Source organism: Prionailurus viverrinus, chromosome B4, assembly GCF_022837055.1.
Source record: "Prionailurus viverrinus isolate Anna chromosome B4, UM_Priviv_1.0, whole genome shotgun sequence".
Taxonomy (NCBI): Eukaryota; Metazoa; Chordata; class Mammalia; order Carnivora; family Felidae; genus Prionailurus; species Prionailurus viverrinus.
The window spans coordinates 18,379,058-18,406,173 of NC_062567.1; the positions used below are offsets into that span (position 1 = coordinate 18,379,058).

The 27,116-nt window shown below is 41.2% G+C and overlaps 1 protein-coding gene across 10 annotated transcripts in view; it reads left to right on the top strand.

The window, feature by feature from the left end:
* Positions 1-27,116, top strand: part of ARMC3 (armadillo repeat containing 3) — a 101,552-nt gene that overhangs the window by 38,566 nt on the left and 35,870 nt on the right. For all 10 annotated transcript variants that reach the window (XM_047868433.1, XM_047868436.1, XM_047868437.1 and 7 more), the window contains 4 exons: positions 3,750-3,944; positions 6,613-6,796; positions 17,326-17,478; positions 17,580-17,685. In XM_047868433.1, coding sequence (XP_047724389.1) covers positions 3,750-3,944; positions 6,613-6,796; positions 17,326-17,478; positions 17,580-17,685 — 638 coding nt within the window. The remainder of the gene's footprint in view (positions 1-3,749; positions 3,945-6,612; positions 6,797-17,325; positions 17,479-17,579; positions 17,686-27,116) is intronic.

The window sequence follows — 27,116 nt, forward strand, 5'->3', positions numbered from 1 at the left end:
TGTTGCATTATGGCAAGACTTCATTCTTTTTTTGACTGAACAATATCTCATTATTTATATCTCCATCAACAGGTGAATGGACTGCTTCAATAGGTTGGTTATTAGACATAATGCTGCAATAAACACAGGAATGCATGTATCCCTTTATGAATTGGGGTTTTTGAATATTTGGAGTAAATATCCAGGAGTGTAATTACTGCATCAGAGAGTAGTTCTGTTTTTTTAACTTTTTGAGGAACCTCCAGACTCCCTTCCACAGTGGCTGCACCAGTTTGCATTCCCACCAACAGGGCGCGAGGGTTCTTTTTTCTCCACATCTTTGCTGACACCTGTTGTTTCTTGTATTGTTGATTTTAGCCCATCCGACAGGTGTGAGGTGAGAGCTCATTGTCGTTTTGATTTGCACTTCTTTGATGGTGAGTGACGTTGAGCATCTTTTCATGGGTCTGTTGGCCATCTGGATGTCTTCTTTGGAGAAGTGTCTGTTCATACTTCTACCCATGTTTAATTGGATTATTTGTTTTTTTGGGTGTTGAATTGTATGAGTTCTTTATATACTGTATTTTGGATACTAACCCTTTACTGGATATGCCATTTGCAAACACCTTCTCCTATTCGGAAGGTTACCTTTCAGTTTTGTTGATTGTTTCCTTTGCTTGTATAAACTTTTTATTTTGATGTGGTCTCAATAGTTTATTTTTGCTTTTGTCTCCCTTGCCTCAGGAGCCATATCTGGAAAGGTGTCGCTATGGCCAGTGTCAGAGAAATAATTGCCTGTGCTCTATTCAGAGATCTTTAGTTTCCTGTCTCACATTTAGGTCCTTAATCCATTTTGAGTTTATTTTTGTGTATGGTGTAAGAACGTGGCCCAGTTTCATTCTTTTGCATGTTACTGTCCAGTTTTCCCAACACCATTTATTGAAAAGACTCTCTCTCCCCGTGGATGTTTTTGCATCCTTTGCCAAAGATGAATTGACCATATAATTGTGGGTTTACTTCTGGGTTTTCTATGCTGTTCCATTGATCTGGGTGTCTGCTTTTGTGTCAGTTACCATCCTATTCGATTACTACAGCTTTGTATATACGTTGAAGCCTGGAGGGGTGGTTCCTCCCATCTTGTTTTTCTTTTACAAGATTGCTTTGGCTATTTGGGGTCTTATGTGGTTCCATACAAATTTTAGGATTGTCTGTTCTAGAATGTTGCTGGCATTTTGATAAGGATTGCATTAAATGTCAAGATTGCTTTGAGTAGTATAGGCATTTTAACAGTATTTGTTCTTCTAATACATGCGCACGGAATGTCTTTCCATTTCTTTGTGTTGCCTTCAATTTCCTTCAATGTTTCATCGTTTTCAGAGTACAGGTCTATGAAAGGGCATTTTAGAAGTGTATGTAAATTTTCAAAGAATAGAATGGCTTGCAAATTAAGGCAGGATGAAAGTAGATAAATGTATTTCTTCTTGAAACGTGGAATCTAATACATTGAACGAGGTTTCACCCACGCAGACTTATTGACCTAACCTTGGTGATCTAAGCACATTGGATGCGATGCATGCCGTATTCAGTGTACCAAGATTTTTGGATTAGACTTATTTATTGGTGAAGACCCAATGAGTTTATGCTGAACAGAGCTCATTGTCCATAATTTCGAGGTGCTTTGTCACTGAACTGTTTATCCTTTGTTATGGAAAGAAACAGCCTGCCTTGGCCTCTTCTACCTGTGCTGTCCTGTGTCCCCACCCCTCCCGCAGCCCCTCAAGGCACCGCCCCCCCCACAGCAGGTCAGCTTCCTGACACTTTGAACAGCCTTCTCTGTTTCTTTTGCTGCTCAGGTGCCTGAACAATTCGCACACACATTTGATTAGCTTTGCTTAGATCAACTGAAAATACCAAAATGCCATGTGAAAGAGCTAGCAGTAGAATATAAAAGGAAGAGATAGTGAAGTGAAGGTAAAGGAGGGTTCACCGAGAGGTGGAGTATCTAGACAAATTATATAGAAAGAGTGACAAATGGGTGATGCCCGAAGGCAGCAAGAGCATTCCCGGCCTCAGAAGTCATTGCCCTAGGCGGGGCACTCACTGGCCTCTACCCTGGCTCCTCCCTGCTCCACTGCCCCCTTTCTCTTATCCCACAGGCCTAAATAACGTGGTCAGTGAGTGGGTTAGTGTCTTTCATCCCAAGACTCCTCATAGCTCTTACCTCCCTATAATTTTGTAATCAAAGAGAAGTGAAAAGACTTGCCTTCACTATTCTTCACAACAGAAGTACTGGTTAAAAACAGCATGTTAATTTCCTCCCACCGCTGTAACAAACTACCCCAGACGCGGCGGGCGCGGCTTAAAGCAACAGGAATTTCTCTCAGTGCTGGAGGCTGGCGGTCCGACCTCGAGGTGTCAGCAGGGCCCTGCCCCCACGGCCGCTCTGGGAAGCATCCTCCCGGCCTCTTCCTAGCTTCTGGTGGTGGCGGCCGTCAATCCCTGGCGGTCATTGGTATACAGCTGCCATCATTGCAATCTCTCCCTCTGTTGTGCCTCCTCTTACGTATTTAAAAAAATTTTTTTAGTGTTTATTTCTTTTTGAGAGAGAGTGAGACAGGGAGTGAGCAGGGGAGGGGCAGAGAGAGAGGGAGACACAGAATCCGAAGCAGGCTGCAGGCTCTGAGCCCCAACGCGGGGCTCGAACTCACAAACTGAGATCATGACCTGAGCCAACGTCGGACACTCAACCAACTGAGCCATCAGGGCACCCCATGCTTCTTCTTTTAAAGACCCCAGTCCTCTAAGGACACCATTAAGTACCTACCCTGCTCCACTATGACATTAACTTAACTAATAACATCTCTACTGACCCTGTTTCTACATAAGGTCATGTTTTGAGATACCGAGGATTAGGAGTTCAACATACATTTTGGGGGGACACAATTCAACCCACAGCAAACAACTTTCTACAGTTTTTATGCCTGTAGGAAGCATGCACTGAAGGATGGATAGAGAAAAGCTAAGCTGTTAATGGGACCTTTTCCACCTTAATGCTATTTGACATTTATGATATTTTGATTTTAAGTGTCACGATTAGTAGTCAGAGTTTGGGGGCTTCTCATAACTTTTTGCTTGGTTTTCCCCACTGCTCACCCCAACTAGCCCTCTCCCCACCACTCACATACACAGAATTGCAGACACACAGGGGAGAGCGACTCACCGAGACTCTAACGACCCCTTGATATTATAAACGTCTTGTATAAAGGTCATGTGTCTGAACTCAACCTGGTATAAATTTGCGTGCACAGGGCCTGCCAGCAGCACTGTGTGCATGTAAGCATTTCATAAATAATCCATTTGGATGAAGATAATAAGGAATTGATGGCATCGTTTCATTTTATCAAATACTATTTGAAACAGGGTGTAGAGTGTGAAAAGAATTTGATTATGCGCAGATTTATTGTAGTGCTGTTAGTAACGAAAGGACTTTGCTGGATAATAAAGAAACAATAGGTGCTGCAAAAACCATAGATCACATCTACTTCCTGTTATTGACAATGTCTGCATAGTTAAAATGAATATTTAGGTGTTGTCGATGGCGGGTTTTTCTTACTTACTGTGTGAGTGACTTTGGAAGGGAATCTGGAATAAAAGATGGGAAATTTAAAACTTACAATGTCCTTTGTTAGACCGTAGAGGTTCTCCATTCTTGTGACTGACTGTATTTTGCTTTAAATTTTACTTATTTGACCATTTGTATCTCATGGCAGGATTTTCAGTGTCGAGCTGCACTTCAAGAACTAAATGCAATCCCCCCTATATTGGATCTCTTGAAGTCAGAATATCCAGTTATTCAGTTGTTGGCTCTCAAAACCTTAGGTATTATTACAAATGATAAGGAGGCACGAGCAACGCTGAGAGACAATCAAGGAGTGGACCACCTTATCAAAATCCTAGAAACTAAGGTATTTGACACTTTCATTCAACTTTCTATGAGGAAATGTATCTCTCCTACATGTTGCTATAAAATCCGAATGTAGAATGCTTTTTAAAATAAAATTTTATTATATTTAAGCATAGTGTTCAGTAAAATGGATTAATTAATTTGTTTATTGCTACATTGTTTATCAGCATGATTAAATCAGATTAATGATAGAGGCCATTATAAAAGACTTTTTTGGGGGCGCCTGGGTGGCTCGGTCGGTTAAGCGTCCGACTTCGGCTCAGGTCATGATCTCATAGTCCGTGAGTTCGAGCCCCGCGTCAGGCTCTGTGCTGAGCGCTCAGAGCCTGGAGCCTGTTTCAGATTCTGTGTCTCCCTCTCTCTCTGCCTCTCCCCTGTTCATGCTCTGTCTCTCTCTGTCTCAAAAATAAATAAACGTTAAAAAAAAAATAAAAAAAAAAAGAAGCAGCCAAACTGTTAAAAAAAAAAAAAAAGACTTTTTTTGAGGGGCACCTGGGTGACTCATTGGTTAAGTGTCTGACACTTGGCTTCAGCTCAGGTCAGGATCTCAACGGTTTGTGAGTTCAAGACCTGCATCGGGCTCCATGCTGACAGTGCAAAGCCTGCTGGGGATTCTGTCTCCTTCTCTCTCTGCCCCTCCCTTACTTGCTCTCTAAATAAATTAAAATTTAAAAAATAAAATAATTTCATTCTTCTGGTTTAGAAATTTAAGATTTTTAAATTCTTGTTTAGGATCCTCTTCATGATTTCCTGAAATACCTAGAATTAGTCTTTTAGGCTTTATCAGCCATAGTTTTCTCTAGGATAAAGCAGGAAGGGTTATTTAATCCCCACTGGGGAGAATCATCTACTTTACTTAGTCTACTGATTTATATAGTATGTTCATCTAGAGAAATACCTTCATGGAAACATCTAGAATAATGTTTAACCAAATATCTGGATACCGTGGCCTAGCCAAGTTAAAACGTGAAAATTAATCATCACGAGTCAATTTGGCATCCCTACATATCTCCTTAAATCCTACTTAATCTCAAAATCAAGGCAATAGCAAGGTCCTTGCATGCCTAGCATGATATAACTATCCTGTGTACAACCAGAATATACTAACCCTTTCCCCAGAAGAGGATGCCATGTCCTTGGGGGATATTTAGTCTTCTCCTTGATATCCTGTAACTTAAATACTATGAAGTAAAATTAAGAATAACTACTAACTTGTAAAGTCAATACATCTTATGTTGCCTGAGGGGATAAGAGAGGGAAAAAATACCCACACTATTTCACAGACACACACACACACACACACACACACACACACTCATAACAAAATAAGGAAGAAATACTCATGGCGGTTACAACCCTCTTGTCTACAAGTGGCCACATGGTGGTAGTTGGTGTGGATAACTGTCTTCCTCCAATACCCATTCCACATTTCCTTTTCCTTCAGCAAGGACTTCAACCGGATGTGGTTCTTCACCCGGTGGGGTGATCCATATCTTCATACCTGAGGGTCTGCGCCATTCAGGAGGCCTGCTTGGATTAGGTTATTGTAGTTTTCTTTCAACCTTATTCACAGAGCATGGTAATGCTAAGAGATACCCGAAGGACTTCCTGCATTCCAGATATACTCTTCTTCCTGTATTCCGGATATACTCTTCTTCCTGTATTCCGGATACACTCTGGTGTGGAGTAGCAGTCCAGTTTCCCCTTGGTAGTTGGGATCAGCCACCCTAGCAGCACAGGAACTTCCTTCATTGCCTGCTTATGTGGAGGCATGGGGGGGGGGGGGCAAAGTGGCTGGGGGAAGTTTTAACTTCTAGTCCCGTGGAATCATTGTCGTGCCTCTTGGTGGAAGCATTCTCTCCTTTGGAACTAAGACCTCTAGGCCAACAGAGCATGAGTTCTGGGAGAGAGCAAGCAAAGATATGGCTGATGGGCCACTAGGGGGTAACAATGCTACCACACCCGTTTCCACCCCCTGATTCCTGGACCCACCATCACCGGCTCTGGGAGATCCAGCACCGTATATTGGCCACTGATTCAGAACGTATATAAAGTGGAGAACCTTGCCCCGGCCCTGCCAGGTATTGCCACCCACTTCATTGGCACCGTAACTGTCTTCAAAAGGCCACTCTGTTGAGCCAGCTGCTTCGGGATGGTGGGATATGGGCATGGACCCCCTGTCACCCTTGGTTTGCTGTGAAGAGAGCTCCTTGACCAGAAGCATTGCTGTGTTGGAGCCCATGATAGTGGAGGCAAGAAGTCACAGACTTACAACACTTCCCTCTACCAGCTGGAGATTTTAGGGAATATGCTTTCCTTCAGCTCCTGTCTGCTTTTTCAAAGAATATTTTCTTCGGATTTTAAAATCGTTGGCGGTACGAGGTTGTATGAGCAACTTCACTGGGCTACTATTGCTGCAAGCGTCTTTATCTGTGAAAAAATGATCCTGTATCTGTGAAACATTTTGGAGCAGGGGAGCAAGAAGAGATGGGGCAAACTGTGAGGGAGAGTGATGTTATGATAATTAAACAGAACTGTTTCCTTGGGCATCTGTCACAACAACATTAACAAGGTTATGTTCTGACTGACCTTCGTCTTGTAGTAAAATTTGGCAAGTGTCAATTTCTTTCACTACAATTTTCTGAAGTTGTATTTGCTTTTCTTATTAGGAATTGAATGACCTTCATATAGAAGCACTTGCCGTGATAGCCAATTGCCTTGAAGATATGGATACTTTGGTGCTGATTCAGCAGACCGGGGGTCTTAAGAAGCTCCTGTCCTTTGCAGAAAATTCTACAATTCCTGATATTCAGAAGAATGCAGCAAAAGCAATTACTAAAGCAGCTTATGATCGTATGTCTCATTTTATATGAACTAAGCACACATGCTTCCTCTTGTATTCTTGGTTTTGATTAGTACTAACAAGCACTAGAGTATTTGTCTGCTTTTAATTAATTTTTGAAGTTTATTTCTTGTGAGAGAGAGGGAGAGCGTGTGCGTGCGTGCACGTGTGGGGGAGAGGCAGAGAGACAGGGAGAGAAAGAATCCCAAGGAGGCTCCGTGCTGTCAGCACAGAGCCCGACGTGGGGCTTGATCTCATGAACTATGAGATCATGACCTGAGCCGAAATCAAGAGTGGGACGCCTAACCAACTGAGCCAACCGGGCACCCCAGTATTTGTCGGCTTTTAAATGAGCGTTGGAGAATAGTGCTTACTATTTAAGGTCAAGATTCATCTCAGTGCCAATTAGTAAAAGTAGAAATTGCTTTGTCAGGGACATAATTAACTCGATATGATTTAATTATGAATCTTTTTTTTTTAAAGCAATTCATTCCTAAGTTAAGCCTTTATTTCCCCTTGATTCTGAAATTTTACAGAATCCATGCCTTGCTTGTGATCCTGAAAAACGTTGTTTCAATATACCCACATTCGGAATGATATCTGTACAGTAATTTCAACTTCGGCTGGAGACAGGCAGTGATATAGCCATGTGATATGGCTGGGAAAAATAATATGCTCACACTGTATACATAATACAATTTTCATTTCAGTGGCAAGCTATGTTGGCATAAATCTGCAAAATATGAGAGATTAATTACATCACAAGCACTGAAGATGAAATTATAGTTTTAATTTATGTATATTTGGAGTATTTTATTTAATAAAAGATGTGATTTTATTTTCCTCCTTCCACATCACTCCTCTTCTAAATGATGACAGTTTTGACTAGTTTAAATGATTTGTTTCCAAACATAGACACCCACATCTGTACATATATATGCCTATGTGTATATTATGGGACCCACTTCCTTTTCAATCCATACTGAGTTCTTCAAGGCAGAGTTTTACAGCAGTAAGCCGAATGTCACCGTCCAGTACGGAGTTAATATAGAGGGGACTTGTGAGTTGCGTTATGAATGCCAAATCTAGACAGGTTGTAAAATCAAGGTTTTTAATATTGGCAAAAGTTGCTTGGCTCGGTGTTCTATCAAATGGAACTTCGACCTTATTGCGCCTGGTCAGTCCTGTTTTCCAGCTGTCCCAGGTCTTCTTAGCTGTCTGAGACCGAAAGAGAGGACGATGGCAAGAGACAGACGATATCAAAGCCAAAATTTTTGCGACTTCTCTTTTGTGTGGTTGGACCATTTAAAGCCGGTCACAGCCCCTCTTGGGATAGTGAGTTTCATGAATTTATGACCCATCGTGTGACGTAGCAGCGGGAAGAGCCCTGGGTGGGGAGTCCCTGGTGGTCTAGTTTTACCACTGGTCCCGCTACCTGCAGTGCGATGACCTAAGTTGTAACTATGAATGAACCACAGCCTCTCTGGACCTATTTACTAATTCATTTACTAATTATTTATTGAGCCCCCCACTTTGGGTCAGTAAACCCAGAAGGGGCAAGGAAGCAGATGATCACACTGTGCTTGATGGTGGAAGGACAGGATCACCTGGGAGGGCCACCTAAAGTCAGGTTGGATCACATAGGTTTTCCCGACATGAGTAATTTACCAGCCAGGACATAAAGTAAATAATAGAAATTGTCTGGGCAAAGAAGGTCCTGGTGGGATGGGGAAGGATCACCAGTGCTCTAAAGGAGAAGGAACAGGGTATAAAGGCCAGAGGAGGGACAGAGCATGGTAAATTCTAGAACTGAAAGTTTTCAGAACGGCTAGTGAATAGAATGCAGCAGAAAATTGAAAGTGATGGCTGTGGAAGTAATGAGGAGCCAGATGCTAATGCGCGATATAAGCCAAGGAAGGACTTTGGACCTTATTTTGATGGCAACAAAGAGCCATTGAAGTGGCTTAGAAAGGTGAGGGACCATTGCAGATGCTCACTTTTAAAAGAAAGAGCTCTCTTGCTGCACAGTTGGGGAGAGATTCGAAGTGTGCTGGACCGGACCCAGAAAGACCAGGAAGAGGACCAGGTGAAAGTTTCCTGAAACAGACATTTGCAAGGAGAACCCCCATGACAGTGCTTGGCACATCGGGAGGGTCCATAAGTGTTCGATGAGCGACCACATGGGTTGGAGGAGGAAGAAGGTGATGTCAAGGACAAGACCAGGTTTCTGGCTAGGACAGCTGGGAGTAGAATGGTGCCATTCACAGAAATGGGGAACTCAAGAAGAGAAGCTGGTTTTGATTAAAGGAAAGGAAATGAGTTCTACTCTTTAAAAAAAATGGTAGCAAGATATACATAATGTTAAATTTAGCGTCTTAACCATTTTTAAGCTCAGCGGTATTAAGTACATTCACGCTGTCTCCACCATCCATCTTCAAAGCTCTTTTCGTCTTGCAGAACAGACAGCTTGTACCTATGAAGCAAGAACTCCCCACTTCTCCCTCCCTGTAGTCCCCGCCAACCACCATCCTTTCTGTTTCTGTGATTTTGACTATTCTAAGTACTGATACAAGTGGAACTGTAAAATATGTGTCCTTTGGTGACTGGCTTATTTCACTCTGCGTGACCCACCTCAGGTTCCTCCATGTTCCAGCATGCATCAGAACTTCCTTCCCCTTCGGGGTGCCTGGGTGGCTCAGTCGGTTGTGCATCGGACTTCGGCTCAGGTCATGATCTCGTGGTTTGTGAGTTCGAGCCCCGCGTCGGGCTCTGTGCTGACAGCTGGGAGCCTGGAACCCGCTTCGGGTTCTGTGTCTCCCTCTCTCTCTGCCCCTCCCCCGCTTGTGCTCTGTCTCTCAAAAATGAATAAATGTAAAAAAAAAAAAAATTCAAAAAAAAAAGAACTTCCTTCCCTTTTAAGGCTACATAGTATTCTGTATGTATACATCACATTTTGTTGACCTGTTCATCTGTTAATGGACACTTGGGTTTCTTCTACTGCTTGGCTATTGTGAATGATGCTGCTATGAACATACATATACAAATAGCTTTTCAAGTCCCTGCTTTCCGTTATTTTGGGTATATACTCATGACTGGAATTGCTGGATCATATGGTAATTCTGTGTTAAATATGTTGAGGAACTGCATACTGTTTTCCACAGCAGCTGCACCCATGTTACACGCCCGCCAACAAGGCACAAGCGTTCCAATTCTCCACATTCTCACCCACACTTGCTGTTTTATTTATTTATTTAGTTAGTTAGTTAGTAGCCATACTCATGTGTGTGAAGTGGTGTCTCACTGTGTTTTAATTTGTATTTCTCTAATGATCAGTGACGTTGAGCTTTTTTTTCCATGTGCTTATTTTCTTTGGAGAAAGGTCTATTTAAATCCTTTGCCCCCCCCCCCCTTTTTTTTTAAACCAGGTTGTTATTGAGTTGTAGGAGTTCTTTCTATACTCGGGATATTAACTCCTTATCAGATGTATGGTTTGCAAACATGTTCTCCCGTCCCGTGGGTTGCCTTTTCATACTATTGATCGTGTCCTTTGACGCACTGTTTTTAATTCTGGGGGAGTCCAATTTCTCTCGTTTTTCTTTCGTTTCCTATGCTATTGGTGTTATATCCAAAAAATCATTAACAAAGCCAATGTCATGAAAAATTTCCCCTATGTTTTCTTGTAAGAATTTTATAGTTTTATCTCTTATGTTTAGGTCTTTGATCCATTTTTGAGTTGTTTTTGTGTATGGTGTGGTGAGGGTCCAACTTCATTCTCTTGCGTGTGGAAATCCAGTTTTCCTAGCACCATTTGGTGAAATCCATTCTTTATTTGTAATACAAAGAAACTCAAGCAGATAGTCTTTAAATCCCATCTGGCACTTAATGTTTTATGAATCTACTTCCTTATGTTAGTTCTAAAATGACTACATCCCAGTTCCAAATTGTGTCTCCTCACTATTTTAGAATCAAATGACTAAATCTGTATTGATTTCATCTATGCCATTTGTGATTTTTTTTTTCATGTTTCCTTTAACCGTTATTTTTCCAGACTGAAGAATCTTCAGTTAGCCTTTCCCCATACACCATGTCCTTATGCTATCCTGTAATCATTCTCTTACTTTTTCTGGATTTTCTCTTATTCATGATCTCCTCTTTGAAGTGGGGTGATGTATATTACGAACAGCATTTTAGAAACATGCACCATCATTTTATGTAATATAAAGATTTGGTTATCGTAGGATTATTTTCAATTTCAGTTTTATGAAGCAAGGATTTTAATCAGCCTTTTGACCATATCAGCAAACTGGGCCAACCCTTGAGTGCAAGACCTACAGTGAGCCCCAGATCCCATTTCTCCAGCAGGACCCAGAGTTCAAAGTCTCCCATTTTAAATTCTAACATTTTTTTGATTTGTAGTTTAAAAAATGCAAGTTTTGCTTTGAAAATAATATTGCATTGTCACCGAGGCCTAGTATATGATCTATGGATACGAGTCTTCTATGAGATCTTGAAAAAATATGCTCTGTGCCCACTACTTAGCAAATATTTATTGTATGCCTGCTATATGCAAGGCACTGTTCTAGAAGATAAAGGTAAACAATGAATAAAATAAGGGAATAGATACTTGTTGACTAGACACAAAGGTGTACTACCAGCTCTTTAAACTCCAGATGAGTTAAATAAAGAGACACATGAAGGGACTACTTTCAGAAGTACAGTCAGGGTTAAGGGAACAAGCAAGGGATAGCGAGGTCCCCACAGATTAGCAATATTGTGAAACCATCACTCGCTAGATCCAGAGGCAAGGGGATGAACCATTGTTAGGTTTATTTCTACAACTATTGTATTTGTTCCACCTTCTTCCTGACCCTGTTTGCTGTTTTCGGCTTTTCATTTTTCTATGTTGTCTTCTTTGCTTTCTTCCTTTTTTTGTTATATAGATGAAAGGAAATTTTAAATGACTTTTTTAAAGATAGAGTGGCTACAGTTATTGAAGACATTTAACTTTTTTGCTTCCATAACTCTTCCCTTTCCTGATGTTTGTAAATTTCATAGGGGGGGTTATAGATTCTCTTCTCTAAAAATCTGTGTAATTTGGGGGCACCTCGGTGGCTCAGTGAGTTGAACATCTGACTCTTGATCTCAGCTCAGGTCACGATCAGGTTGTGGGATCGAGTTCCACATCAGGCTGAGTGTGGAGCCTGCTTGAGATTCTCTCTCTCTTTCTCTCTCTCTCTCTTTCTCTCTCTCTCCCTCTGCCTCTCTCCCCCATGCATTCTTTCTGTAAAAAATGAATACATAAATACATTTTAAAAAATCTATATAATTCTCTTTTTTATGAATCAGTTTGCCGTTATACACTCAATTTTTTCCACACTTACCGTTATTTACATATTGAATCCACTTCAGTGTACATTGTAAATTTCTCATGATAAAACATACCCATTCTTAAGATTTTATTTAGGAAAAAAGCACATAAGACAGTTTGGCTGGGTCTGGAACTGTTACATCACAGCATTTTCTCCAATTTTCTACGAACCTTGTTTGTGTAGCGTCTGAGTCTAAGGGCAGTCTGATTTCCATTCTTCTTTATAGAAAATATTATCTTTTTGTATTTGTGCTGAATCCCTTATCCCATAAGTTAAAAAAAACTTTGTCAAAATGTGTCTGACACATACCCACCCTCTCTCTCTGCCTGAGACATAGAAAAGTCTTGTCATCTACTGAATCGTGGTTTGGGATCTGTTTTTTGTTTTCTAACTTAGGAAACTTTTTTCCTTTTATACTTTTGGTTATTACTTTTGTTTTATTTACTGTTTTTTTTTCCCCCCAGGAATATTTATTATTTTAGCCCGTCTCTGTTCTCTTTCTTTCATACCTATTACACATTCCTAATTGTGGTTTTTAATGTTTTGGTGGGGTTTTTTTCATCATCTAGGCCTAGTTACAATAATCAGACAAGACCTGCAGGATGCCCTTGCTTATTTACCCCGTCAACTGAGACAGCAATGGAGTCCTTTAGCCCAGTTTTGGATGATGATGAGGCTTTCCCACTAATGTGGCATTACAACACTGGGGTGCTATTTTCTCCTGGTCCTAGTGGTTATATAGGAGGAAACCGATACAAATTTAGAACGTTCTGAGGAGCCCATAATTGTTCATTGACCAGGAGTAGTTTACAGAAATTTGTTTCTTCCTGACTTGTCCCTGACCCACGGCCCCCTCTTTCCCCCGTTTTCTTCTCAATCAACTGCTTTGAAAGACTAGTTAATTTGAAATAACTTCACCTCTTCATCTCATCTCCATCCCTCGACCGACTGCGTGCGACTTCAGCTTCTCCCATTCTGCCAAAACAGTCTTTGTAGGATTTGACATCGACTTCCCAACTCCTAAATCCTACAGCCGCATCGTTTACCTGATGATCTCTTCTATTTGTTGTTTATTTACTTCCTTACGCTGTTTACTTGGCCGGATCGACAATAAGCACCTCTTCTCCCCTGCCTCCCTTCTGTACTGTGCCTTCTTTTCAAGCCCTACCTGTGTTTCTTGTCTACCCCTTTTTATACCAAATGTTGCCTGCCTTGACTTCTCTCTGCCAGACCCAGCCAGATCTAGGATGTCTTTATTTTATATTAACTAGTGACAATGAAAAACTAAAAACTTACTAAGGAATAACAAAGTTCTCTCCTAATATTTCTGTATTGGAAGTAAATAATCATGAAGTCTCAAAATAATTTTCCACAGTTAGAAAACCCCAGAAGAGAGCACAGGCAGTAATTTCTCTGACATCAGCTGTAGCCACATTTTTCTAGATGTCTCCTGAGGCAAGGGAAACAAACGCAAAAATAAGCTATTGGGACTACATCAAAATGAAAAGCTTCTGCACAGCATAGGGAACAATCACCACGACTAAAAGACAACCCACTGAATGAGAGAAGATATTTGCACAGTTAGAGAACTCCATTTATAAGTAGGTTTTCACAAATATCGCTCCTTATCCTGTTATTAAGAATAATGTAACCATCAGTATTCACGTAAAACTTTCTTTCTTACTTTTTCATCATCAAAAATGTTTTGTAAGTTAGGGAATGCATTGTCATTGCACGTCAAAAACACACAGACACATAATGCATATTCTTTAAAAGAAATTTTTTTTAATGTTTATTTATTTTTGAGAGAGAGAGAGAGCAAGGGAGGGGCAGAGAGAGGGAGACACAGAATCCGAAGCAGGCCCCAGGCTCTGAACTCTGAGCTTCAGCCCAGAGACCAATGGGGGGCTCGAACTCACAACCGTGTGATCATAACCTGAGCCAAAGTCGGACGGACGCTTAACCCGTTGAGCCATCCGGGCGCCCCTTAATACACATTCTTTAAGTTTTGTTTGTTGAGTACTTTTTAACATGCGTCCCCACAGTCGAAAGCCCAGATCAGTCAGTTTTTGACCTGGGACCGGGAGGAGGAAGGTGTTAATTACCACGTTGCCAGGAGGTTTATGAACTGACATTAACATCTCAGCAGGAGCAAAGGTGGCGCCATAGCAACTTCCCGAGAGCGGGTGAAGAAAAGCATCATTACGTGCAGATTTATTTCCAGTTACAAAGCCTCACGCTTTTTATTTTAGTGATACTGCACAAATGTTATCTTTAAAGGACATTACTCTATTAGTAGCATAATTACCTTGCCATCTTTATTATCTGTATAATTAAAACATAAATACTTTACTTCTCGGTGCAGCAATTCAGTGAAGGTACTTGGTTAATATGTTAATTCATCTTTTAAATCTATTATGGCCACACTGCAGTCAGCACTTTTGAGGTTTGGTGAACGCAGCTGGATTTTGAGAACACTCCCAGCAGGGCTGAGAAACTAATTGCCCGTGGTATTTAGATTATTTTTTAAAAAAATATTTCCAAGAATTGCGTATATACTGGTTTTTGAATGCGACAACCACATACTCCAAAGTTAGTCTTGACAAATTAATTCTTCTGGCTGATTTTCCTGGTAGAAGTTATGCTCAGAGTGTTCTGTTTAGTAAAGTTAATTTAGAGCTATCAGGGAAATCTTAATTATAAATCTAAGCATTTTAGGTCAAAGACTCTAGAAGAGTTTCAGATCTTTTTTATTCAGGGAATACTAATCAGGACTACATATATTTTAAAACCTTTCAGAAGCCACATACTTGAGATTTAAGTATTAATCGCACCATTTACAAGAGTAAAACAGTCATGACCTGCCTGAATCCTCGGTTTAAGTGAAAGGAGCAAGGGATTAAAACGATAGGATTACAGGACATGGTTCATAATTGGTTTAAGACAAATGAACAGAAGTGTTAGTGATGTAGCCAGTGCCAGTTGTGACCAGGTTGCTGTGTTTGGAATGAACAAAGGCCAAAAGTGATTGCAAAGGTGGTGACATGTGAGTGTGGTTCCGCTTCTGCGCAAAAGGGGGCAATTTGAAAAAACTCACGGTTAAAAGAAGACAGAGATCCTCTATTAACTTTAAAGTGGACAAGCAGTTATGATAAGTTCTGAGAATATTCCTAGAAACACAAGTTAGTTGTAATATATGTAAACGATGAATTAGTTCCTCGTGCAGAAGTCACATACGATCGAAATGAGTAGGGCGGTTTTTGCAGAGATTTTTTATTCTAACAGAATAGTCTCCTCTTAGTATATCAACATCCTAAGAGCATATCTTACACGTTCTTCTATTTTAACCACGTAAATTGACTTCAAAGGGTAATTAATGGAAAGTCAAACCTACGATGAGGCTTTTTGGAGGACTGTAAACAAATTAGCAAAGAATTATTTGTAAGCTGGTTCTTGTCAAACTAGTCTCTGATTCCTCTTACGGCATTAAAATTGAGTTTGGTTTAATATATCTTTTTTCTAGTACATGCCTTTAATAAAGAGTAACTTACGGGATGCCTGGATGGCTCAGTTGGTTGATCATGTGACTCTTGATTTTGGCTCAGGTCATGATCTCATGGTTTGTGAGATCAAGCCCCACGTCGGGCTCTGACCTGACAGCATGGAGATTCTGTCTTAAGATTCCGTCTCTCTCTCTCTCTCTCTCTCTCTCTCTCCCTCTCCCTCTGCCCTGCTCCCCCACTTGTGCGGTCTCTCTCTCTCTAAAAATAAAAACACTAAAATAATAAAAATTAAAATTAAAAAATAGCTGGAGAACACAAAACAAAAAAATGAGGTTTTAACATTCTAATTTAGTTTAATGCAGTGCTTGCTTAGTATAGTAATGAGGTTGTCATTTATTTAAAAAAATGAAAGGAAATCAAGAGAAAAACAGTAGGGAACAAAAAGAACATTGAAAATACTTTGATTTTTAATTAAGTGTTTCATAATGGGGTGAATGTCATGGTATGTTCTTAGAGTCACAATTTTATTTGTTTTCAAATAAAAAAAAAACATGCTAATGTATGTTTAGGTTACATCAATGGTAATTTAGCAATTAAATATTTATTGTAATTTTTGCTGCACCAGCATTTATTGTAACTTGAGATAAAAATGATTATGATTTTTTGATATAAGGTTATAAATCCCGAAGACCTGGGCTCATTCTCTTTTACTCTTTTTTACTGTCTTTACTTCTCTCCTTTTCTCTTGAGTCTCCAGCATGCCAGTTTGTATGTCTTAGGCATTCTTCAAATGTTGAGTTTTGTATTTATTTTAAAAATTTTTTTTTTTCAACGTTTATTTATTTTTGGGACAGAGAGAGACAGAGCATGAACGGGGGAGGGGCAGAGAGAGAGGGAGACACAGAATCGGAAACAGGCTCCAGGCTCCGAGCCATCAGCCCAGAGCCCGACGAGGGGCTCGAACTCACGGACCGCGAGATCGTGACCTGGCTGAAGTCGGACGCTTAACCGACTGCGCCACCCAGGCGCCCCGAGTTTTGTATTTAAAATAAACATCAAATAAACAGGGTTTTGTCCTTTCTAAAAAAAAAAAAAAGTCTTTATTTATTTACTTTGAGAGAAAGAGAGAGACAGAGCTGGGGAGGGGCAGAGAGAGGGAGAGAGAGAATCCCAAGCAGGGTCCACCCTGCCAGCACGGAGCCCCGTGCGAGCTCGAACTCATAAACTGGGAGATCGTGACAAGAGCCCGAATCTAGTATTAGGCGCTTCACCGACTGAGTCACCCAGGCACCCCAAACAGGGTTTTGTCCTTAGTGAGAAGACAGCATTGTGTGAACACGGCACCGTGCCAGGCAGCATGGCTGGTGTTAAATAAATTTTCGCTGAATCTGAAACTTGCCTCTTTCTTATCGTAGAATTTTCTTTGCCCTAGTACTGATATCATACAAGGGAACAGGAACTTAAGTTTTAATATTCATAAGTCACTTTGCATAGTCACTGTGTTCTAGAGGTCGAGTGGGGGAATATTTTATTTAGTGTAGAGCTTTGCGACTGAGGCTAAGAAACAGTTGGAACCTCCTGTCACATTTTAGATGAGGAAGTAGTTACCCTTGCATGGTTTTTTGCGGCAAAATCCTGATTAATTTTTTTCCTTTTGGTTTATGAAAGCTGAGAATAGAAAACTTTTTCACGAACAAGAGGTTGAAAAATGCCTCGTAGCCCTTTTGGGTTCTGAAAACGACGAAACTAAAATTGCCGCTTCCCAAGCGATCTCGGCAATGTGTGAGAATACGGGCAGCAAGGAATTTTTCAATAACCAGGGTAAGCAAAGCAGAAAAAAACCATTTCGAACATTTTTAGGTCCCCAGTTGTAGTTTAGCTGGGTATTCACAAAACCACATCTTCCCTCTCTTTTTCTGTAGGGATTCCACAGTTAATCCTGCTGCTGAAGAGTGACAGTGAAGAAGTGAGGGAGGCCGCCTCCCTGGCCCTGGCCAATCTAACCACATGCCATCCCGCTAATGCAAAGTAAGCAGAAACTCAACGCTGACTTGTTTAGGGGTATCTAACAGTCCAAGATGTTCTCATTTTAATATTTTGGCTTTCCAGGCAATTTACATATTCTTTCAGATGTTCTCTCTTGGGTTACTCCTCAGGAATCCTTATGAAAGTCAGAGTCATCAGATGGCCCTGATTTTCAAAGATGCTACAAAATCTTGACTCTTCTGGGCCGATTGGGAAAATGGGTGAGCCATCTGGTTCAGCTCACAGTCTAACTTTTGTGGACGATTCCAGAAGAAACAAAACGGGAAATATTAAAGGCAACTTTGTAGAAACATTTGATAAATCTAGAGAAAATTTAAAAGATCCGTTTTATTTATTTATTTCTTAGAGTTTATTTATTTATTTTTGAGAGAGAGAGAAAGAGGGGGAGACACAGAATCCAAATCCTAAGCAGGCTCCAGGCTGAGCCGTTGGCACAGAGCCCAACATGGGGCTAGAACTCACGAGCTGTGAGATCATGACCTGAGCTGCAGTTGGACGCTTACCCGACTGACCCACCCAGGCGCCCCTACAAGACCCATTTTAAAAGGACATAAATATTAGGTAAATCTAGAAACATTTTAAAAAGTCAATAGAGGGGCACCTGGGTGGCTCAGTCGGTTAAACGTCCGACTTCAGCTCAGGTCACGATCTCGCGGTCCGTGAGTTCAAGCCCCGCGTCAGGCTCTGGGCTGATGGCTCAGAGCCTGGAGCCTGCTTCCCATTCTGTGTCTCCCTCTCTCTCTGTCCCTCCCCCATTCATATTCTGTCTCTCTCTGTCTCAAAAATAAATAAACGTTAAAAAAATTTTTTTTAAAAAGTCTATGGAAAGCAATATATTTATGGGTAAACACTATGCGGAAAGATTGGAAAGGAGTGCCCTCTATATTCTAAGCACTGTGGTGTGTGATCTATATTCAGCACAAACTTCAATTACCAAGATAATCTGTCAGCAGATGAGGAAACCGAGGCTCTGCAAGGTTACCTAATTTTCCTGGGTACACACATTTATTAAAATGGCTGAGCTGGGGCGCCTGGGTGGTGCAGTCGGTTAAGCGTCCGACTTCAGCTCAGGTCACGATCTCACGGTCCGTGAGTTCGAGCCCCGCGTCGGGCTCTGGGCTGATGGCTCAGAGCCTGGAGCCTGTTTCCGATTCTGTGTCTCCTCTCTCTCTGCCCCTCCCCCGTTCATGCTCTGTCTCTCTCTGTCCCAAAAATAAATAAACGTTGAAAAAAAAATTAAAAAAGAAAATGGCTGAGCTGGAAATTAAATCTGGAATCTGTGTTCTTTCCTCCACAGAAGATTGCCTTATAAAAGAGCGAGAACTTCTTGAAAGAAACGTTCATAAATAAAATAATTATTTACCCTCCCTGTATCTCATTTGGTATGTTTATTATTAAGGATTCTCTAGAGAAACAGAACCAATAGGACATCATATACACATATGAGAAGGTTTATTATAGGAACTGGCTTATGTGATTATGGAGGCCAAGAAGTTTCATCATCTGCCATCTGTAAACTAGGGAAGCAGGAAAGATGATCTCTTGGTATAATTCAGTGTGAATCTGAAAGCGTGAGAGCCGGGGAAGCCAGTGTCCCAGGCTGGAAAAGATGAATGCTCCAGCTTAGGCAGAGAGCAATTCACCCTGCCACCTTTTCGTTCCATTCCGACCCTCAACGGATTAGATGATGCCCACCCCCATTGGTGAGGGCCACCTTTACTCAGTCTCCTGACTCAAATGCTAACCTCTTCCAGAAACACCTTCACACATGCACTCAGAAATAATATTTTACCAGCTCTCTGGGTATTGTTTCGCCCAGTCAAGTTGACACATAAAATCCACCATCACAATACGTAAGTTATTAACTTTTGTGTATTATTGCTTTATGGCATTGTGGCTGAGATTATTCTTTTCTAACTTGAAATCGATCTTCCTCTACCGCCATCATATACTTAATCTATTTCTTACCCTTCCTACCCTTTCTTTCCCTTTCTCTACTCCCACACAGTATTTTGTGAGATCTTAATGGGATGACTAAAAATCTAACAATGCCCGATTAAAATACAGCCAAAATAGGATAAGCATCAGAACAAAACCGTGTTCCTTTAATAGCTCCAATCTTTGACATAGCAATTTCCTAAATTCAGGGTCATCATTATCTATGTGAAAGTACACACATTTCTAGAATATTGAGTCATAATAAGTAGCAATTTGAAAATAGCATTGTTCCAGGATAGTGGTGCCAGTGAAAAGTCTTACCAGTGACATTAAAACACTTCTATCTTGGGTGCATTTAGATTGATATATTATCTAAAATACTTTAATAGGCCTCCAGAGTGTATAGATGTCTTAATTTGATGTGAGTTTGCCTGGCTTATATAATTTCACAGTTTTATACAAAATCATAGAAAGTTAGGATGTTAAGTAGCTTCTGAAAGAGGCTGCTTCAGACTTTCTCTTGCAATTCAGTCATCTGTTACACAGAACTTTGTCATCCGACTCTATGGTTCCATGTTGTCAACATAGAAAGGTCAACTAAGACTAAATGATGCCACGTGTCTCTTTATTTTTGTGATTTATTTTTATTTTTATAAAATTTTAATGGCAGGTGTTTCTTTAACCTATTATATACTGTCCATTCTGATCATTTTTTTCAATATGTGTTTGGAATGGGAAATGGGATGTGAATGAAAATGGTCGTCTCTTGAGATATCTCTTATGGCTATGGATATCTGTCTCTCTTGAGACCTAGATACTTTTTTACTTTGGACTTTTTGAGCTAAAAGATACTGAAAATGAATGTTTTGGGGGGGAGGAAATGGAGTCAGATTTGACATATTTGTGCCAAATGCTGAAGACTGGAGTTGGCAAAGGTTCTACAGTCAACCAAAAGGAATGAAAACAAATAAACCACATTGCCCATTCTTCTAGCAGGCCTCCTAGAGCATTAATTAGAACCAAAACAGAAGAGGCAATAACCATGATTGATTATTTTTAATCAAAAGTGTATTCTACTCAGATTGTCTTTAAAAACATATTAGCTTAAACTCTGCATTGGTGAATATTTCTGGCATCACGTTTTATTTTTAATTTTTTTTTTTTCAACGTTTATTTATTTTTGGGACAGAGAGAGACAGAGCATGAACGGGGGAGGGGCACAGAGAGAGGGAGACACAGAATCGGAAACAGGCTCCAGGCTCCGAGCCATCAGCCCAGAGCCCGACGCGGGGCTCGAACTCACGGGCCGCGAGATCGTGACCTGGCTGAAGTCGGACGCTTAACCGACTGCGCCACCCAGGCGCCCCTGGCATCACGTTTTAGAAGCAGGGCCTTGGATCACTTTTCCTAGCTGCTGGGGCGGGGGGGCGCCGCATGAGGGCATGGGGGGCACGTGGGGAAGGGGAAGGCCTGAGTTGTGACTGCTGCTGGGGGGGTGAGATTGGGGGGGTGGAAAGAATGTTGCTTTTCTGCCACACCTAAGTAGTAAGAAAAGGCAAAAACCCAGAGCTAATGTCTTCCAGGTGCACTGGGTAGCTGTTCGGATACCTGATAATTGCCAGCCTAATTAAAAAGAAAGATTTGCAACTAAGCATTGTGAATACTAATTTTGTTTGTTAGAAGACAACCTCTTCTCTGACATTCATATCTCACTGTGCCTAAAGTGGATTTCTAATTATTTTTTTAAATTTTTTATTATTCAAGTTTATTTATTTATTTTGAGAGAGAGCAGGGGAGGGGGAGAGAGAGAGAGAGAGAGAGAGAGAGAGAAAGAGAATCCCAAGCAGGCTCTCTGCTGCCAGTGCAGACAGAGCCTGATGTTGGGTTCAAACTCACAAACTGTGAGATCACGACCTGACCAGAAATGGAGAGTCACATGCTCAACCAGCTGAACCACCCAGGAGCCCCTGGACTTCTAATTCTTAAAGTCGGGGCACCTTCTGGAATTGGAGGCCCGTTTTATGCATTGAGTGATCTCTGGTGTGTTATGATTACACGTAATGCTGGCGTAATTTCCTTTATGTAACAACGGATTTTGGGGGGGAAAGTGGACTTACACCGAAAACACGACGGAAAGTGAAAGGACAGTGAAAAACCAGAAGGTCTGACATCAACCAATGCCCGTAATTGAGAACAGAAGGTGATCGTTTGTATTGTTGTGTTTTTACATGATTTGGATCACAGAAGCAACAGTGGGAACTTACCTCTAAGACTTTTCTATTTGTACTATTCATTCTTTATTATCTGCAGGGTAAAGATCACTTAAAGTGGATCAAAATATGGAAAGGCCATGAACACAAATAAAATTAACAATTTGAGGGGCCCCTGGGTGGCTCAGTTGGTTGAGTGGCCGACGGGCTCATCATGACCTTGCCATTGGCGAATTCAAGCCCTGTGTCGGGCTCTGTACTGACAGTGTAGTGCCTGCTTCAGATCCTCTGTCCCCTCTCTCTCTACCCATTCCCCACTCGTACACTCTCACTCTCAAAAATAAACATTAAAAAAAAATAACAGGGGCACCTGGGTGGCGCAGTCGGTTAAGCGTCCCACTTCAGCCAGGTCACGATCTCGCAGTCCGAGAGTTCGAGCCCCGCGTCGGGCTCTGGGCTGATGGCTCAGAGCCTGGAGCCTGTTTCCGATTCTGTGTCTCCCTCTCTCTCTGCCCCTCCCCCGTTCATGCTCTGTCTCTCTCTGTCCCAAAAATAAATAAACGTTGAAAAAAAAATTAAAAACAAAACAAAACAATTTGAAGGCATAGGAAAAAAAGGACAAGAACAGCCAGATTAACTTATTTTATTTAATGTTTATTTATTTTGAGAGAGAAGAGAGAGAGAGAGAGAGCATGAGCGAGCACGTTGGGGGGTGGCATAGAGAGAGAGGGAAAGGGAGGGAGAATCCCAAACAGGCTCTGAACTGTGAGCCCAGAGCCCGATGTGGGCCTCCATCTCAAGGTCCGTGAGATCATGACCTGAGCTGAAACCAAGAAGTCAGACGCTTAACCCACCGGGCCACCCAGGTGCCCCTAACCATATTTGCTTATTTAAAGTGACAGAAGGAGAAAGAAAAGTGAAATCATTTTTTTTTTTAATTTTTTTTTTCAACGTTTATTTATTTTTGGGACAGAGAGAGACAGAGCATGAACGGGGGAGGGTCAGAGAGAGAGGGAGACACAGAATCGGAAACAGGCTCCAGGCTCCGAGCCATCAGCCCAGAGCCCGACGCGGGGCTCGAACTCCCGGACCGCGAGATCGTGACCTGGCTGAAGTCGGACGCTTAACCGACTGCGCCACCCAGGCGCCCCGTGAAATCATTTTTAAGCGAATAAATAAAAAGTGAGAAGGCTAAGACAACCCTTGTAGGAAGAAATAGATGAAAATAGAAACCTAAGAGCAATAATGAATTCCCTATGAAAAGGTAACCCATTTAGTCACTTCGGGCACTTGTCCTTGCTTCGTTCACTGCTAATCTTTCTGACAATTCTCCACTTGTAATACTTCTTGGAAAGGAGAAAGTTGTTGATTTTTGATCCAGGAAATAGCATCTCAGCGAAATTTCAGGTGATCTCTACTTGCGCTCTCCTGTCCAATTATTCATATTAAAGTTGTACATGATTTACGCAAATAGTGAGGGAATTATTACCTGTGGTTGACATTCTTCTGAGGAGCAGATTCCACACATTACAAGAATATTTTAAGCTGTTAATTTATAACATCACTGCCATCTGTTGGATCTGATCAGAATTAGAGGTTTTGAGTTATCTGAAGACTAAAAAGACTTTCATGTTTTTCATTTTCCGTTCCAACACGAAGTGAGTGTTGGCTATTAGTAAACTGGGAAAAGATTAGAAAATGGTATGGTTGTTGGCAGGATAGCTTTCAAACGATGCAGTTATTTTAGGAAATAAGACAAGGAATAAAATAAAAATACAAAAAGTAGGGGCGCTTGGGTGGCTCGGTTGGTTTAGCCTCCAACCTTGGCTCAGGTCATGGTCCCGCCGTTCGTGGGTTTGAGCCCTGCATCCGGCTCTCCGCTGTCATCACAAAGCCCACTTAGGATCCTCTGTCCCCCTCTCTCTCTGTCCCTCCCCCGCTTGCACTCTCTCTCAAAAAATAAATAAAAACATTTAAAAAACTATGAAAAGTAATAATACAATTAATACCCATAGATAAGTAGGTAATAACTGGTTTTGCCACAGAAAACACATAATCTAGTCTCCGTTGTTTGTTCACAGATCATACTAACTCCTGATTCTTCCTGCTTATTCTGTGTTACCTCTGTGAAGAACCAGGTGATTTCCCTTAAGCTTAGAGACCTTCTTATCTCCATTTCTTTCCTTTTCTTTTTTTTTTTTAATTTTTTGTACCCCTTCTTGGGCTTTCCACAACAGCAGTGACTTAAGAGAGTTCTAAATGACAGCACATATAATGGTTACCCACCCCTCCCCCCCCCCAAAATGATTGATTACTGGGCCACTGCTGGTCTCCATGACACGAGGGTCAAAGAGCTCTTCTGTGGGGACCCTTCTACTGCTGTGTGACCTATAAGTAAGGAGTATACCCCAAAGGGATCCCAGAAAGAGCCACAGTGCCCCCAAGTTGTACGGGTGTATGTTTGAGTAGTTTGGGAACTTTTGAATGCTTTTTTTTATTATCTGTGGATAACCTGTCATTTCGTATTACTCTTCACTGACGGAGAAATAAAGCATTGACTGAATAGTTTTAAGGCCTAGCAGAATTATTCGTGGAGTACCGTGCCTAAGAAAGCCATGTAACGTGTAGAGAAACCATTTAAAAGGTATGTCATGGACAGAACTTAACACAGAACTTCAAGAAAAGGACTTCATTTATTCACAGTGACCCGACTCCCTGTCAGTCATTTGGCATTGGCGTTATCCGGGAAGAGTCTGGCCCGAAGTGATTTTCTTCTTGGAATGTTAAATCTCTGTAGTGTGTATAAAAAGCACTTTCAAAGCTTTTTTTTTTTTTTTTTTTTTCCATTCCCATCCCATTAAATAGACTGAAGAGAAGGTAATACATATTTATTTTTATAAATACCTCTTTATTTGTAGGCTCAAGTATAGACCAACGCTGTTTCTTAGAATGGCCTGTGTTGTGCACGTGGGGCTGCCCCGAATGACGAGAGTCCTTTTGAAGGAGAAAAAACAGTCTCTCTTAAAGTTGGCAAAACGCCCCAAAGTTCACCTTCATCTCCACCCCTCTACAGGAAGAGGTGGGATGTATGGCTTTGAGAGGGCTGGAGTTGTGTCATTCCACCCTTTGAAATTAACAAAAAAAATTTTTTTATGTTTATTTACTTTCGAGAGAGAGAGAGAGAGAGAGAGAGAGAGAGAGAGAGACAGAATGCGAGCGGGGGAGGGGCAGAGAGAGAGGGAGACACAGAATCCGAGGCAGGCCCCAGGCTCCGAGCCGTCAGGAAGGAGCTCGACGCGGGGCTCGAACCTGAGCTGAAGTCCGCCGCTCAACCGACTGAGCCACCCAGGCGCCCCTCACCCTTTGAAATGTTAACGTCTGTTCTAGAGCATACTTTGTGCCCAATACAGGTTCACTTGGAAGAAGTAATCTTGTCACGGTGACTGCTTTGTTACTAAAGAAACATCGACTATAGAACGAATCCACTGTGATTTACAAAATTAAAATGCGGTCTCATGAAAAATGCAAACTCATGTCATAGACCCGATGTGTCCAGTCTAAGATAGACTTAAGAATGCTGCAGCTGTACAGTTATTGTCTTTATTGCGCGAGGGTTTTTCCCTGGGAAAATGTTTCCAGGGCTCTGTTTTCCCTGCCGAGCAGTGAAGGGAACCGTGTCTTTATACTGACCCCTAGTGGTGCTTAAGGAGGAAGTTGGGGGAGGGGCAAAAAATTGGCAACGGAAAGATTGCTCCGTATTTTAGTGGAAGACACATTAATTTAATTTGAAACACCCTCTGGTGTGTCTAACGTAATAGCTTAAAGCATTATTAAAATATTGTGATCTGGCAAGCATTTCATTGTGTTGCTTTTAAAGAGAGAATATTCTACCGCTAACAGTGTGTTCATGCTTGAGTTTGTCTTTGGTCCTCTGTAAGGGGCAGTCGTTTAAAAATGTTCTGACACATTCATAGTTCTGGTGGCTCAGTATGTGCCGTGCCATATAACCACACAGGATTAATATAATATGCTTGGACAGCATCAGTTAATCGCATCGTTATCATAATTACTCTAGAGTTGATTTTTCGCTCTTGACTGTGTACCCTGGAAAAGAATATTTTGTTTTAAAATGCCTACTAGTATCACTTTGTCGTAAGATGCTACCTCCTTTGAATTAGAATGCTCACAATATGAGCGACCTACAAGATAAATAAGCTAGTTTCATAACCTTTTAGGAAATTCAGTTTTGCGCATAAGGATGTTTTAAACTTTTGTATTAAGGTTGATCCCTCGAAGAACTAAATGTGTTATTTACCATTTTAAAAGACTTCTGAAGTTAACAGATGAAATAAATGGGAAGAGTCTTTGAGGTACACTTAAAATTTCTTCTTTTTTTTTAAATTTTATTTATTTATCTTGAGAGAGAGAACACGAGCGGGGAAGGGGCAGAGAGAGAGAGAGGGAGAGAGAGAGAATCCTAAGCAGCCTCTATGCTGACAGCACAGAGCCTAATACGGGGCTTGATCTCAGGAACCATGAGATCATGACCTGAGCTGAAACCAAGAGTTGGACACTTAACTGACTGAGCCACCCAGGCGCCCCTTAATATTTATTCTTGTGTTATTTCCATCCAAGTTTACTGAATGGATATTTTTCTTTTCTACCTTCATTCCTTCTCTGGCCGGAAAAAAATCATACTGGATTTGAAGAAAGAATGAAAAGTTGGATTTTGCAGTAAACCAAGTTGATGCCATATCCCCATTTTGTGTTCCTTGTCGTCTAGTCAACTTTCACAAAAGGTTTAAACTTTATTGGCTACCAGTTTCGTGAAGCTCTGTGAATCCCATGAAGTGATCAATTAGAAAATTATCTATGCTGCTTTTATTACCCAGAGAGCAGACGCTAACATTTGCATTAACCTGATTTTAAAGTTGCTGGTACCTCTTTCCAGTTTAATTCCCAGCAGTACTGATTTTCCTAGGAAACTATCAAATTATTGTGCGATTTTTTTTCTCTTGCCCTCTCAGTTTGAAGCAGTAGTTAAAACCTACATAAATTCCATTTTTACTTATCCTTGATGTTTCATATTAATCATTTTCTGTGTGTTTTCTTCTTCTCTGGAAATGGCTTTTCTTGATCATTGACTGCACCTAACTGGGAAAGGCTTGGGTGGGATCCCGAGAATGTCCCAGCTCCAGCCCTGCAAGTGTTGGAGATTTGACCACTTAGCCGAAAAGTTGTTTGAAAATGAGAATTTCATACACA